The sequence below is a fragment of the Rhinatrema bivittatum genome, chromosome 5 (assembly GCF_901001135.1).
Source record: "Rhinatrema bivittatum chromosome 5, aRhiBiv1.1, whole genome shotgun sequence".
Classification (NCBI taxonomy): Eukaryota; Metazoa; Chordata; class Amphibia; order Gymnophiona; family Rhinatrematidae; genus Rhinatrema; species Rhinatrema bivittatum.
Genome location: NC_042619.1, coordinates 215,407,992 through 215,420,422, shown reverse-complemented (window position 1 = coordinate 215,420,422; position 12,431 = coordinate 215,407,992). Strand labels below are relative to the sequence as shown.

General features: G+C 44.7%; 1 protein-coding gene across 1 annotated transcript in view; it reads left to right on the top strand.

Annotated features, from left to right (window-relative positions):
- USP9X (ubiquitin specific peptidase 9 X-linked) overlaps positions 1-12,431 on the top strand; it is a 723,495-nt gene that overhangs the window by 188,623 nt on the left and 522,441 nt on the right. The window contains 2 exon segments of the mRNA XM_029603145.1: positions 5,428-5,580; positions 5,728-5,832. Of these exon segments, the coding sequence (XP_029459005.1) occupies positions 5,428-5,580; positions 5,728-5,832 (258 nt within the window).

The following is a 12,431-nucleotide window of genomic DNA, read 5'->3' as shown; positions in this document are numbered from 1 at the left end:
CAGCTTCTTGCAAAATCCTTCGTCTGATAATAGGGTATCATTAAGTTTCCAGAACTTTTTCCCAGCTTCACTGCCCTCGTACTGTAAGACTAACTAAATAGGAGCATGATCTGACCAAGAAATGTTGCTTGGCCAATCCTATCCAGAATCATCTTATCCACTAGAAAAAAAAATCTATCGTGGAATAGGATGTGTGAGGGTTAGAATAAAAAGTATAGTTTCGGGCAAGAGGAAATCGCTGTCTCCACACGTTGATAATATCCCATTTCTTCATTAATCATTTCAGACTTGCTCTATGAAACTTGTAGCCAAAGCCACCTCCTAGAGAGGTATATAGGGAAGGAGACTGGGTGAGATTAAAATCCCCTGCGCATATTAAATGGTCCTCTCCTTCCTTATCTATGTTTGCTAATAGAGTTAAAAAAAAAAAGTGCTCTGATCAGCATTAAGGCTATAGATATTTATAAAGGTATATAGTGCCTTTCCCAATTCGCAAGTGATTAATATATACCTCCCCAAAGAGCCGGCTACCAATCTATTTATTTATTTTTTAATGACGCATTCCAGATTATTGAGAAATAGGATTCCCAACCCTTGTATATTTTGCCTGTTTGGAGTAAAAAAACCTATAGAGCAGGGCTTCCCAAACCTGTCCTGTGGGACCCCATAGCCAGTCTGGTTTTCAGGATATCCATAATGAATATGCATGAGATAAATTTGCATATACGGAGGCTCCAAGCTATGCAAATGTATCTCATGCATATTCATTGTGGATATCCTGAAAACCCGGCTGGCTGTGGGGTCCCCAGGACAGGTTTGGGAAGCCCTGCTATGAAGAATTAGGGCCAGGTTAATAAATAAGAACATAAGAAATTGCCATGCTGGGTCAGACCAAGGGCCTATCAAGCGCAGCATCCTGTTTCCAACTGAGGCCAAACCAGGCCACAAGAACCTGGCAATTACACAAATGCTCATATCATCGCTTAAAAGTGTTTCTTGTAATAGGATTATAGAGGCCCCCAAGTCTAAATTTTCTGACCTAAGTAGCTGCACTTCTGCAGGGTATTTAGTCCTTTAATGTTGATAGAATTTTAATAGTCACCATATTAATTATCAACCAAATCAAGATGTCTTTCTACATAGTTGCCTCCATATTAGTGATGGAAGTTCCTTAACTAACCTCCTGCCTCTATTAACCCATCCTTCCTCCCTGCTTGGCTCCCCGCATTGGTTACAATTAGCATTATGCGTCACAGAATTATTAAATATAAAATAACTCATAATACAAAAGGTAAAAAGAACCCTATTCCCACCTACAACCCCCCACCCCATAACCAACTGCCACTCTTCCATAGCAGTGCTGCAACTGCAGGTAGAGATGGTAACATACACCAAGCAAAGAGGAAACTCTCCTCGAGCTGCTAATTATAAATGACATTCATTTGGCACTTGCCACTGTCGCGAAGTCAGATTGAACCTAAACACTAAAGTCCCTTAAAGAGGTCATGATCCAATGAGACCTTAAAGTCCAGCATAATAATAATAAAAACAAAAAAAAACCAAAACCCAGGCACAAAGAGATTCCACTTCCAGCAGAATAAATCCTACTCATCCTTTTTCAGAGTCTTTAGATGACAGCGAGTCACCGCATTACCTCTGAAGTCTCTGGCCTCCTTTCCCCACCCTGTGCCATTGTGGAGTATCCTCTTGTGCGGGAGGGGCTGAGTTGCCGAGAGAAGATGTCGTCTTAAACTTGATGCCTGCCGTTTGCAAGATGGCCACTGCTGCTTCACTGTTTGGGCCTTCGACGTGGATCCCTGAATTGTAATGGCAACCCCAAACGGGAATAACCATCTATAGTGGATACCTTCCTTATGCAGTATGGGGGTTATTTCTTTAAATTCCAACCACTTTTTGATTGTCAGCAGAGAGAGATGTATTTATTTTTTTAATTTTATTTTTTATATTCCACTTTTCACACTTCTTTCAGCGCTTCAAAGCGGATTGCATTCAGGTACTGCAGATATTTCCCTATCAGAGGGCTTACAATCTATGTTTCCACCTGAGGCAATGGAGGGTAGAGTGACTTGTCCAAGATCACAAGGAGAAGCAATGGGATTTGAACCCTGGTCTCCTGGTTCTTAGCCCACTGCTCTAACCACTAGGCTACAGATCCAAGAATATAGCTACAGTATTAGATTCCCAGCTCCAGGACTGCTGTTTGCGCGCAGCAGCAAATACCTTTCTTTAACTTGATAACTGTGAAAGCATGCGATAATGTCTCACGGTCTGTTTTCCACTTTGGGCCCCAACAATCAGTTTTCTCTCAAGCTCTCCTTGCAATTCGTCTTTAGCAGGCTCAGAAGCTTTATCTTGACCCAAACAGAAAACACAGAGTTTCTTTACTACCTCTTGGTAGTCACTGTAGGCCTCCATTTCTGGGATACCCCGAAATTGCAGGTTATATCTGCGATTGCGATTTTCCAGGTCTTCTAGTTTAGTTTGCAAGTCCTCATTAGACTTGTGGATTTTATCACATACCTTTTGCATTTTGTTCAGTTTATCTGTATGGGCTTCAAGTCTCACATTGCATTCGTTGACTCGCTGGCCAATGTCCGAAATCTCCTCGCATGACTCCGCCATTATTTCAACCAGCTCTTGCTTGTTGTCCCGTATGTCTTTCCGGAGCTCACCAAACCACTGGCAAAATTCGTCTCACGTGGGTAAATCAGGCATCCTGGCACTAACCGTGCCTGAGGGCGGGGTGAGCTCCTTGGCTGAATCCAATTGTATCTCGATCTCTGCCATTCCACTGGGCCCAATAGCTTTTGTAGTCGATTTGACGTAAGAGAGCTGCTTAAAATCATGCCATTTCTTCTTTGTGAAATGTAAACCCGATATCACCTCCAGTCAATACTCTGTTAATTTTCTTAACATTTTTCAAAAAGGAAAAAAATCTCTCAATTATTGGAACAAACTATGAAATACAATTTATCCACCAACAGGAAAAGATTTTGGAGGAAGAGGAAGGTTTCATACAATTTCATATCATTGCATCCATCAATGTATGGCAATTTTTAATCATAAACCGACCTCCTCCAACCCGTAAATATTTTTTAATTATTTTTTTATTATTTTTAAGCGTGATTAAATTTGATGAATAGTGACTTAAAAATTTTTTCTTTGAAATTATTTCCACCCACAATTAGGCTTTTTTAACTTCTTCAGGAAACACCAAACAATTCTCAATAACGCTGACACACAATTATTCTCATATACGATCTTATTCATCAAATTTAATCACGCTTAAAAATAATAAAAAAAATATTCACGGGTTGGAGGAGGTCGGTTTATGATTAAAAATTGCCATACATTGATGGATGCGATGATATTAAATTGTATGAAACCTTTCTCTTCTTCCTCAAAAATTTTTTCCTGTTGGTGGATAAATTGTATTTCATAGTTTGTTCCAATAATTGAGAGATTTTTTTCTTGGTTGGTATAATTCATCAGCATTTTTCTCACATTCTGTGCTTGTAATACTTTTCATTAATGAAGTGCAATTCTCCAGAGACCCTTCTGTTGTATATGATGTGGGGTTGGCCATGTGATTTTGCATACTGTCACTCCTTTGGTATGTCCTAGGGATGTGCAGAGGGACGCCATACGTTGCATTCGTGATTCGGATTCGTCGGGGAGCAGATACGTTGCATTCGGCCGTATGGCGCCCCGATGCGTTAATACGGCGATTTCTATTCGTGTCCCAGCTAAAATTAAAATTAACTACAACCCCCCACCCTCCTGACCTCCCCAAAACTTACCAAAACTCCCTGGTGGTCGAGGGGAGGTCCGGGAGCCATCCCCTGCACTCACACCCTTGGTGCCGGTTTCATCATGGCGCCGATAGCCTTTGTCACAGGGGCTACCGGTGCCATTGATCAGCCCCTGTCACATGGTCATCGGCGCCATCTTGTGCTCCTACCATGTGACAGGGGCTGACCAATGGCACCGGTAGCCCCTGTGACATAGTATAGGCAAAGGCTATTGGCGCCATTTTGAGTACTGGCATCGGACGGCCGGAGTGCAGGAGGTCGCTCCGGGACCCCCGTTGGACCCCCAGGGACTTTTGGCCAGCTTGGGGGGGGGGGGGGGGGTTCTCCTGACTCCCACAAGACTTGCCAAAAGTCCAGCGGGTGTCCGGGAGCGACCTCCTGCACGCCGGCCGTCCGATGCCAGTACTCAAATTGGCGCCGATCGCCTTTGCCCTCACTATGTCACAGGGGCCGACCGTTGGTACCTGTGACATTGTGAGGGCAAAGGCGATCCGCGCCATTTTGAGTACTGGCATCGGACGGCCGGCATGCAGGAGGTCGCTCCCGGACCCCCGCTGGACTTTTGGCAAGTCTTGTGGGGGTCAGGAGGCCCCCCCAAGCTGGCCAAAAGTCCCTGGGGGTCCAACAGGGGTCCCGGAGCGACGACCTGCACTCCGGCCGTCCGATGCAAGTACTCAAAATGGCGCCGATAGCCTTTGCCCATACTATGTCACAGGGGCTACTGGTGCCATTGGTCAGCCCCTGTCACATGGTAGAAGCACAAGATGGCGCCGATGGCCATGTGACAGGGGCTGACCAATGGCACCGGTAGCCCCTGTGACAAAGGCTATCGGCGCCATGATGAAACCGGCACCAAGGGTGTGAGTGCAGGGGATGGCTCCCGGACCTCCCCTGGACCACCAGGGAGTTTTGGTAAGTTTTGGGGGGTTCAGGAGAGTGGGGGGGGGGGGGTTTGTTTAAATTTTTATTTAGGTGGCCGTATAATTTGGCGAAGATTCGTGTATTCGTGGGGAATCGCGATACGTTTCGCTTCCCCACGAATACTACGAATAGTGCAATATACGTTGTGAATCGCCAATACGGTGCAAACGAATGCACACCTCTAGTATGTACATGACACGGAGAAGTGGATTTCATAGAAACATGATGGCAGAAAAAGACATTATGGCCCATCCAGTCAGCCCAACTGTCCGATTAATTTAGCATCACTTCCTTAGAGATCCCCTGTATTCATCACATGCTTTCTTGAATTCACATACTGTTTTTGTCTCCACCACTTCCACTGGAAGGTTGATCCACAATCCACCTTCTCTGTCAAAAAAATAAATAAATAATAATTTCATAAGAGTACTCCCGAGTCCTACCCCCTTTCAGCCTCATCTCATGACTCTTGTATTCATGCCTTGTTTTTCTCTGGGAAGATTATTACTTTTATTTTCACCCTAGATTTGTCTTTGTCATACTTTTATATTCCACTGTTTCCAATAGGCTGAAGGTGTATTACAAATTAATACAAATGAGATTTGTAGAGGAGTAACTGACTCTAGCAGACATGTTTTCCTTGATTTGATGGAGCTCTCCAATTTATCTGTAGGAATGGATCCAGCAGAATAATATTTTGTCAATAGTTCTGCGTGATAGCCTTCATCAGCCTCAATATGTAGAAAAGCTGGAGAAGATTTTGCGTTTTGTCATCAAAGAGAAAGCACTCACTCTCCAAGACCTAGACAATATCTGGGCTGCACAGGTAATGTAGGAATTGGGTTTAATGAATGTGCAAAAGTTAAAAGCAGAATTTAAAAATGTAAAGTATTAAATCTTACAAAACCTTGAAATGCATGGAAAGCCTCATATTTAAGTTGATAGAATTCAGAAACAACTTTTGTTTTTTTAGGCAGGGAAGCATGAGGCCATTGTGAAGAATGTCCATGATCTCCTGGCAAAACTGGCATGGGATTTTTCCCCAGAGCAACTTGATCACCTTTTTGATTGTTTTAAGGTAATGTTAAGCTCATCACCTGCTCTTTTTCCATCAGACTGCAAGAGAATTGTGGGTTATATTAATGCACTGGATTCAGTAACTTACCATTTTGATATCTTCTATTGGCATGAAGTAATTCAAGCAATAGAAGCAGACAGTTTTATTTTATTCATGTAAGGTTGTTTGGTTTGCTAAATATTTTATACTCTTTTGTTAAAGAAATGCTTTGTCAAACTGGTCTTATTTTTCTTGTGTTTATAACGTGAAAATATATTTGACTTATGGAGAAACAACAAAAATGTCATTCAAAATACACTTTATCTGGGCATTAGCAGTGTGTAAGCAAACATATCTATATATTTCACAACAGTGCTATATTTGTATAATACTGTACTTTTTGTTTTCTTTTAAATGATAGACTCTTGGTAAGGTCTTGTTAAGGAGTATTCTTAAATGTTCTTCACTGTTTCCAAAAGTAATATGTCTTAGAAAGTAGTAAGTGATCTGAACATACTTCATGCAGGGTGATTTGTATAGCACTTCACTTTTGTATAGGAAGAAATAAATATGTACTCAACTCTGCTGTCTGGCTTTATATTTCTGAGTTTCTAAGCATTCAGACAGGTGGATCCAGAACCAGTGAGTTATGTACCTCTACCAGCAGATGGAGATGGAGCAAAGCTGATGTCAACATGCCAGTATTCTCAGTCTACAGCAGATGGTGCATGTGCATCTCCCTTCTAGGGATTGCTTAAAGTTTTAAAGAGAGAAAAGAAGGAAATTTATTCGCCCCACTATCCTGTGGTGATATCTTATGGTCCCTCCCTCGGTCGAGAATTCCTCAGGTGATATCTTTGGATCCCTCCCTCTGATGAGTTCCTTGGTCGGGTAGCTGGTTTTCAGCTAGTGTGGACTTAGCTGTAAAAAAAAAAAAAAAAAAAAAAAAGGGGGGGGGGGGTGTTTGTAGGAATTTCTCGTCTCCCCGCTCAGCGTGCTGACCCGACATTCATTCCCGCCTCCAGGATTTTAGGGGGCATGGGCAGCCTGGCGGGTTGAGCAGCCTTTTGGTTTGGCCCCGCTCTCAGACTTTTCTTCTTTGCCATGTGGTAGGCTGCTGCAGCGTTTTGCGCATTTTTTCCTGCGCTTAGACTGCCCTCTTTGGTTCCATCTTGCTAGTGCATCCGGTTGTGTGTCCAACTGTGCACCCAGTTTGTACGCCTGGTTGAGCATCCAGATGGTTAGGGGCATTTATCTGGATATTCACTCGCATATGCTTATCTATGCGCACAATCTGAGCAACCTTGTGGGAACTCAGATTTTGGTCCCTCATTGAAGCACAGTGTTGAGTGCCTAAATTTTGGACACCTAATTTTTGGGTGCTTAGTTTTCTGCAGCGTGAATACAACTGGACGCACACTTCTCAGATGCCTGTTAGAGCGTACTAACAGACTGATGGCATCTATAGCAAAGAAACCTAAGCACCTTACCCTCTCTGCTGCTTGTAATAATCAGGCATCTCAACCTGGCGTTCCCTCAAACTAGTGTCAGTGCTGCTTGGAGGCCCAGGGGAAATTGTCTTCATCTGATTTTATTAAGCCCGGTTCTTCCCAGCCTGATGCAGTACTGAGAAAAGAGCTGCCAGAAGAGTCGCCTGACTTTGGAGCTCCTTTAACTGGTTCATCAGCAGGGGAAGGTAGTTCAGGAAAGATGCTCCCTGGTTTTGGCATGGATCCCTCTGCCTTTTCTTAGTTAGAATTCTTTCAAGGACTGCAGTCTTTTCGTCAGGCGCAGTCCTCTACCCCGGCCAATCTTAACAGATCAGGGTTGCAGGTAGTGAAACCCCACACACCTGGTGCTGTGGGTAAGTGTCTGAGGATGCCTAGATCTGCAGCTGGTCTTCCTGATAGGGACCCAGATGGTATGGCTGATGAAGCCAATCCTTACTCCCTGGAAGATGGGAAATTTCTCTGGGATTGGCGCCGTATAGAACTATGTTGCAGTTCTTTCATAGAGGTGTTACTGGCTCTGATTTCCATGCATTGAAGATGCTGGGAGTACCTGGGACTGAATCCATGTGTGAGCCAAAGAAAGATCCCATTTTGATGAGTACCTGGGACTGAATCCATGTGTGAGCCAAAGAAAGATCCCATTTTGATGAGTACCTGGTACTGAATCCATGTGTGAGCCAAAGAAAGATCCCATTTTGATTTGTTTGCGTAAAGCTTCATGTTTCTTCCCTATTATGAAGCCATTCAAGAATTGATCGATCTTGAATGGGGTGCCGTGGAAGCTAATTTTAAAGGGGGAAGTCTTGGAAGGACTGTACCCCCTGGATCCAGCTGTGAGAGACCAAATGCGCCTTCTGAAAGTGGATTTGCTTGTGTGTGCCACTACCAACCAACAGCTATTCCTGTAGAAAGGGGTGCTACCTTGAATGATGCACAGGATCGGAGAATTGAGACTATCCTTAAGCAGGCCTTTGAAGCAATGACAATGAATTTGCAGATAGTTTCTTGTTGTTCCCTGGTGACTCGCTCTTGTTTACTTCTCTCTCAGGAAGTTGATGAATCTGCTATGAATTCCAGGGCAGTGATGGAACCAGCAGCAGCCAGAGGGATGGCTTTGGCAATAGCGGTCAGGTTTCAGTTGAGAAATTGATTGGCCAACGCAACCTCCAAGTCTAACCTTATGACGTTACCCTTTAAAAGTTCACTCTTGTTTGGGAGCAAGCTGGAGAAAATGGCCACTAAGTGGGGTGAGTCCCAGGATCCTCAGTTGCCAGAGGCTAAGAAACAGATGCGCTCCTTCAGCATGAGATTTCGTACTAGGGATCCAAACGTTTTTGACCCTACAGAGAAGTGGCTTTTCAGAGGGCTTGAACTTTGGGTAGGTCTTGATCCTTTTTGTCCCTGGCAGTCCAGACGGGGCACAGGCTCGGGTAGTGGTTACCCCCGCACCTACCAATGAAGGTGTGCCGATCCACCCCCAGGATCAGGAGATAGGGGTCATCTCTCTCTTTTATCAGAGGTGGGTTAAAATCATGTCAGACCAGTGGGTTCTGGAGGTGATATGAGATGGTTATGTGTTGGAATTTCACAGTGTCCTCGGGATGTGTTCATGATGATCCCTGCAATTCTCCGTAGAAGAGACAGGCAGTAGAGTGTGAAAACTTCTCTGTCTATGGGCTGTGGTTCCAATGCCCACTTCTCAAGAAAATACTGGCCAATATTCCATTTATTTCATTGTGCCCAAGAAGGAGGGCTCTTTTCGTTCCATCCTGGATCTCAGAGGGGTCTACCATCATATGCGTGTGTCTCGTTTTCACATGGAAACCTTGTGCTCAGTGATAATGGCAGTACAGTTGGGGAAGTTTCTGTTGTCTCTGGATTTGTCAGATTCTCCCATGCATATTCCTATCCGGCTAGAGCATCAATGATTTCTGTGTTTTGCAGTTTTGGGGTATCATCATCAGTTTTGAGTGCTACCTTTTCGTTTGGCCACTGCGTCCAGAAATTTTTCCAAGGTTATGGTGGTGGTGGTGGAGGAGTTGGGAAAGGATGGGATTCTGGTACACCTGTTCTTGGACAACTAGGTGATTTGGGCTAAGAGTCTGGAAGAGAGCCTCCGGACTTTGCGCAAGGTGATCTCCTTGTTGCAGGAGCTAGGTTGGGTGGTGAACCTGGCCATCTTCAGCCATTGCAGTCGCTAGAATACCTCTGTGTTCGGTTAGACACAAAACAGGGCTCGCCTGCTGGAGAGCCGTATTCAGAAGCCAATGGCGCAAGTGTGTCTATCAATGAACACAATATACCCGTGTGTGGTCCTACCTACAGGTGCTTTGATTGATGGAGGTGGTGCTGTGGACAAGGGCGCATATGCTTCCTCTTCAGCCCACAGTCTCAGGACTATTAGATTTGGCTTCACCTAGTGATAGAGGTCTGCACTCACCTGCAGTGGTGGTTAAAAACGGATCATCTAAGAAAGGGAATTTCCCTAAGATCACCGGACTGGCCAGTACTCGCAACAGATGCGAGACTCCAGGGTTGGGGAGCTCACTGTTAGGAGCTGACAGCGCAAGGGCGCTGGAGTGCAGAAGAATCTCTCTGGAACACCAATCGGCTGGAAGCCTGTGCAGTCCGGTTGGCATGCTTGTGGTTCAGCAACTGATTGCAGGGTTGAGCGATCTGGATAATGTCTGACAATGCAACGACAGTGGCTTGCATCAATCAGCATTGAGGAACTAAGAGCCAGCAAGTGTCACAGGAAATAGCCCAACTTATGGAATGGGTGGAAGTGCATCTTCTGGAGAACTCAGCCTCGCACATTTATTTATTTATTTATTTAAAACTTTTCTATGCCGTCGTTAAGAAGGGGTCCGTCACAACGGTTTACAATAGGGCACATAAAATAAGGATGCTGAGATCTATTAATTTACACACATTGCAGGAAAAGACAATGTAAGAGCTGATTTTCTCAGCAGACAGTCTGGATCCAGGAGAATGGGAAATGTCAAATGAGATGTTTCAGCTAATAGTGGATTGCTGGTGCCTTCTGTTTCTAGACCTGCTGGCGACTTCTTGCGATGTGAAGGTTCTAAGTTTCTTCAGTTTCAGGAGAGATCCAAAGTCCTTGGGCATCAATGCCCTTGTGCTGGAGTGGCTGGAGGGCAAGCTGCTGTATGCTTTTCCCCCATGGCCCATGTTGGGCAAAATGATTTGGAAGATTGAGAGTAACAGGGGGATGGTGCTTCTTGTGGCACCAGATTGGCCCAGGAGACCATGGTATGCAGAAATGCAAAGGCTCCTCCTGGTGGATTCTCCCCTCCGGTTTCTGGTGCACAGGGATCTGTTATGGCAGGGGCCTATTCTTCATAAAGATCTGATTTGATTTTGTCTTAAGGTATGGCCCTTAAGAAGACTCTGTTGCTGTGGTGTGGATATTCTACTGCAATGATTGCCAGCTTGCTATGAGTAAGAAAGTTCTCCACTTCCTTAGCCTATGTTTGGGTTTGGCTAGAGTTTGAGGCTTGGTGTGAAGATCGAGGGGTTCCTCCTCATTCGGTTTAAGATCCTGCTCATTTTGGAACTTTTGCATGATGGATTAAGTAAAGGGTTAGCCCTTAAGTCATTAAATGTACAGATGGTGGCTCTTGCCTGTTTTCGGTGAATGGTGGACCCTTGTCTGCTCATCCAGATATGGCCCGTTTCTTGAAAGGAGTGTGAAGCATCTTCATCCTCCTGTGCGGTTACTAGTGCCCTTGTGGAGTCGTAATCTAGTTTTGGATTTTTTAGCGGGCCCTACTTTTCAATGATGCGTAACCTTTCCTTGATGTTACTGAACTTAAAAACTGTGTTTCTTGTGGTAATTTGTTCTACCTGTCGAATATCCGAACTGCAGGCCTTGTCTTGCTGGTAGCTGTTTCTACGAGTGACTCCGGGGGTGATCCTGCTGCATACTGTTCCTTCCTTTTTGCCAAAATTGGTCTCTGATTTTCACTTGAATCAGTCCATTTCCCTGCCAACTCAGGACAGGGAAAGAGATGCAGAGGAATATTGTCTTACTGCCCTTGGATGTTGAGGCACATCTTGAGGTATATGAATGTTTCTAAACCCAACTGTTAAGAATCTGTTTAACGTTCATATTACTGTGCAGTTACAAGATAAATGTATACTTTTGTAAACAGTTATGATGGCTCAACCGAATAACGATATATAAAACTCATCAAATAAATAAATAAATAAACCTCTCAGGAAGACGGATCACCTGTTAGTTCTTCATGGTAGAAGTAAACAGGGTGAGCAGGCGTCGCAGCCTACATTAGCCCGCTGGATTAAGGAGGAAGTCATGGCCGTGGGATGTGGATTGCTGAGCCAGCTGCTGGCTAGTCAGGTTCTGGGTTATTCTACTAGGGCTCAAGCAGTGTCATGGCGGAGGTTAGATTGTTGTCTCCCATCAACATTTGCTGAGCTGCGACATTGTCCTCTTTACACACCTTTTCCAGGCATTATCGCTTGGATGTTCAGGCTCAGGAGGATGCAGCCTTTGCATGTGCCGTTTTGACTGGACCACAGGCAGCCTCTCGCCCTGTTCAGGAGTAGCTCTAGTACATCCCACTGGTTCTGGATCCACCTGTCTGAACGCTAAGAAAGGAGAAATTACTACTTAGCTGATAATTTACTTTTCTTTAGTTCAGACAGGTGGATCCACCTTCCTGCCCTTGGCTGCCGAATTGTTGTGCTATGGTGGTCCTGCTTGGCTCAGTGTTCCAGGGAATACTGGTAAGTGTCAATTCAGTCCTTAGACTAGTGTTGTTGAACTCCTTGTTTGAGTTCAGTGGCTTCTCCTAGACAGGCAGGCTGGTAGTCCTCACACATGGGTGACGTCAGATGGAGCCAGACACGCCACTATCCCCACGTCCATACGGGGTCCCTCTCCAGTCTCTTCTGTGGCACTGACATCTCGCGGTTGTGAAGCTCGTGCTCTGTTTTAGTATTGGAAAGCTTTTTCCTGATTGCATTGAATTTTTTTTTTTTTAACCACCTGTGCCGGGTCCCTCTCCATCCCCTGGCTTAGTTTATCGGGCAGCATGGTAAGTTTTTCTTCTTCTGTGCAGTTGA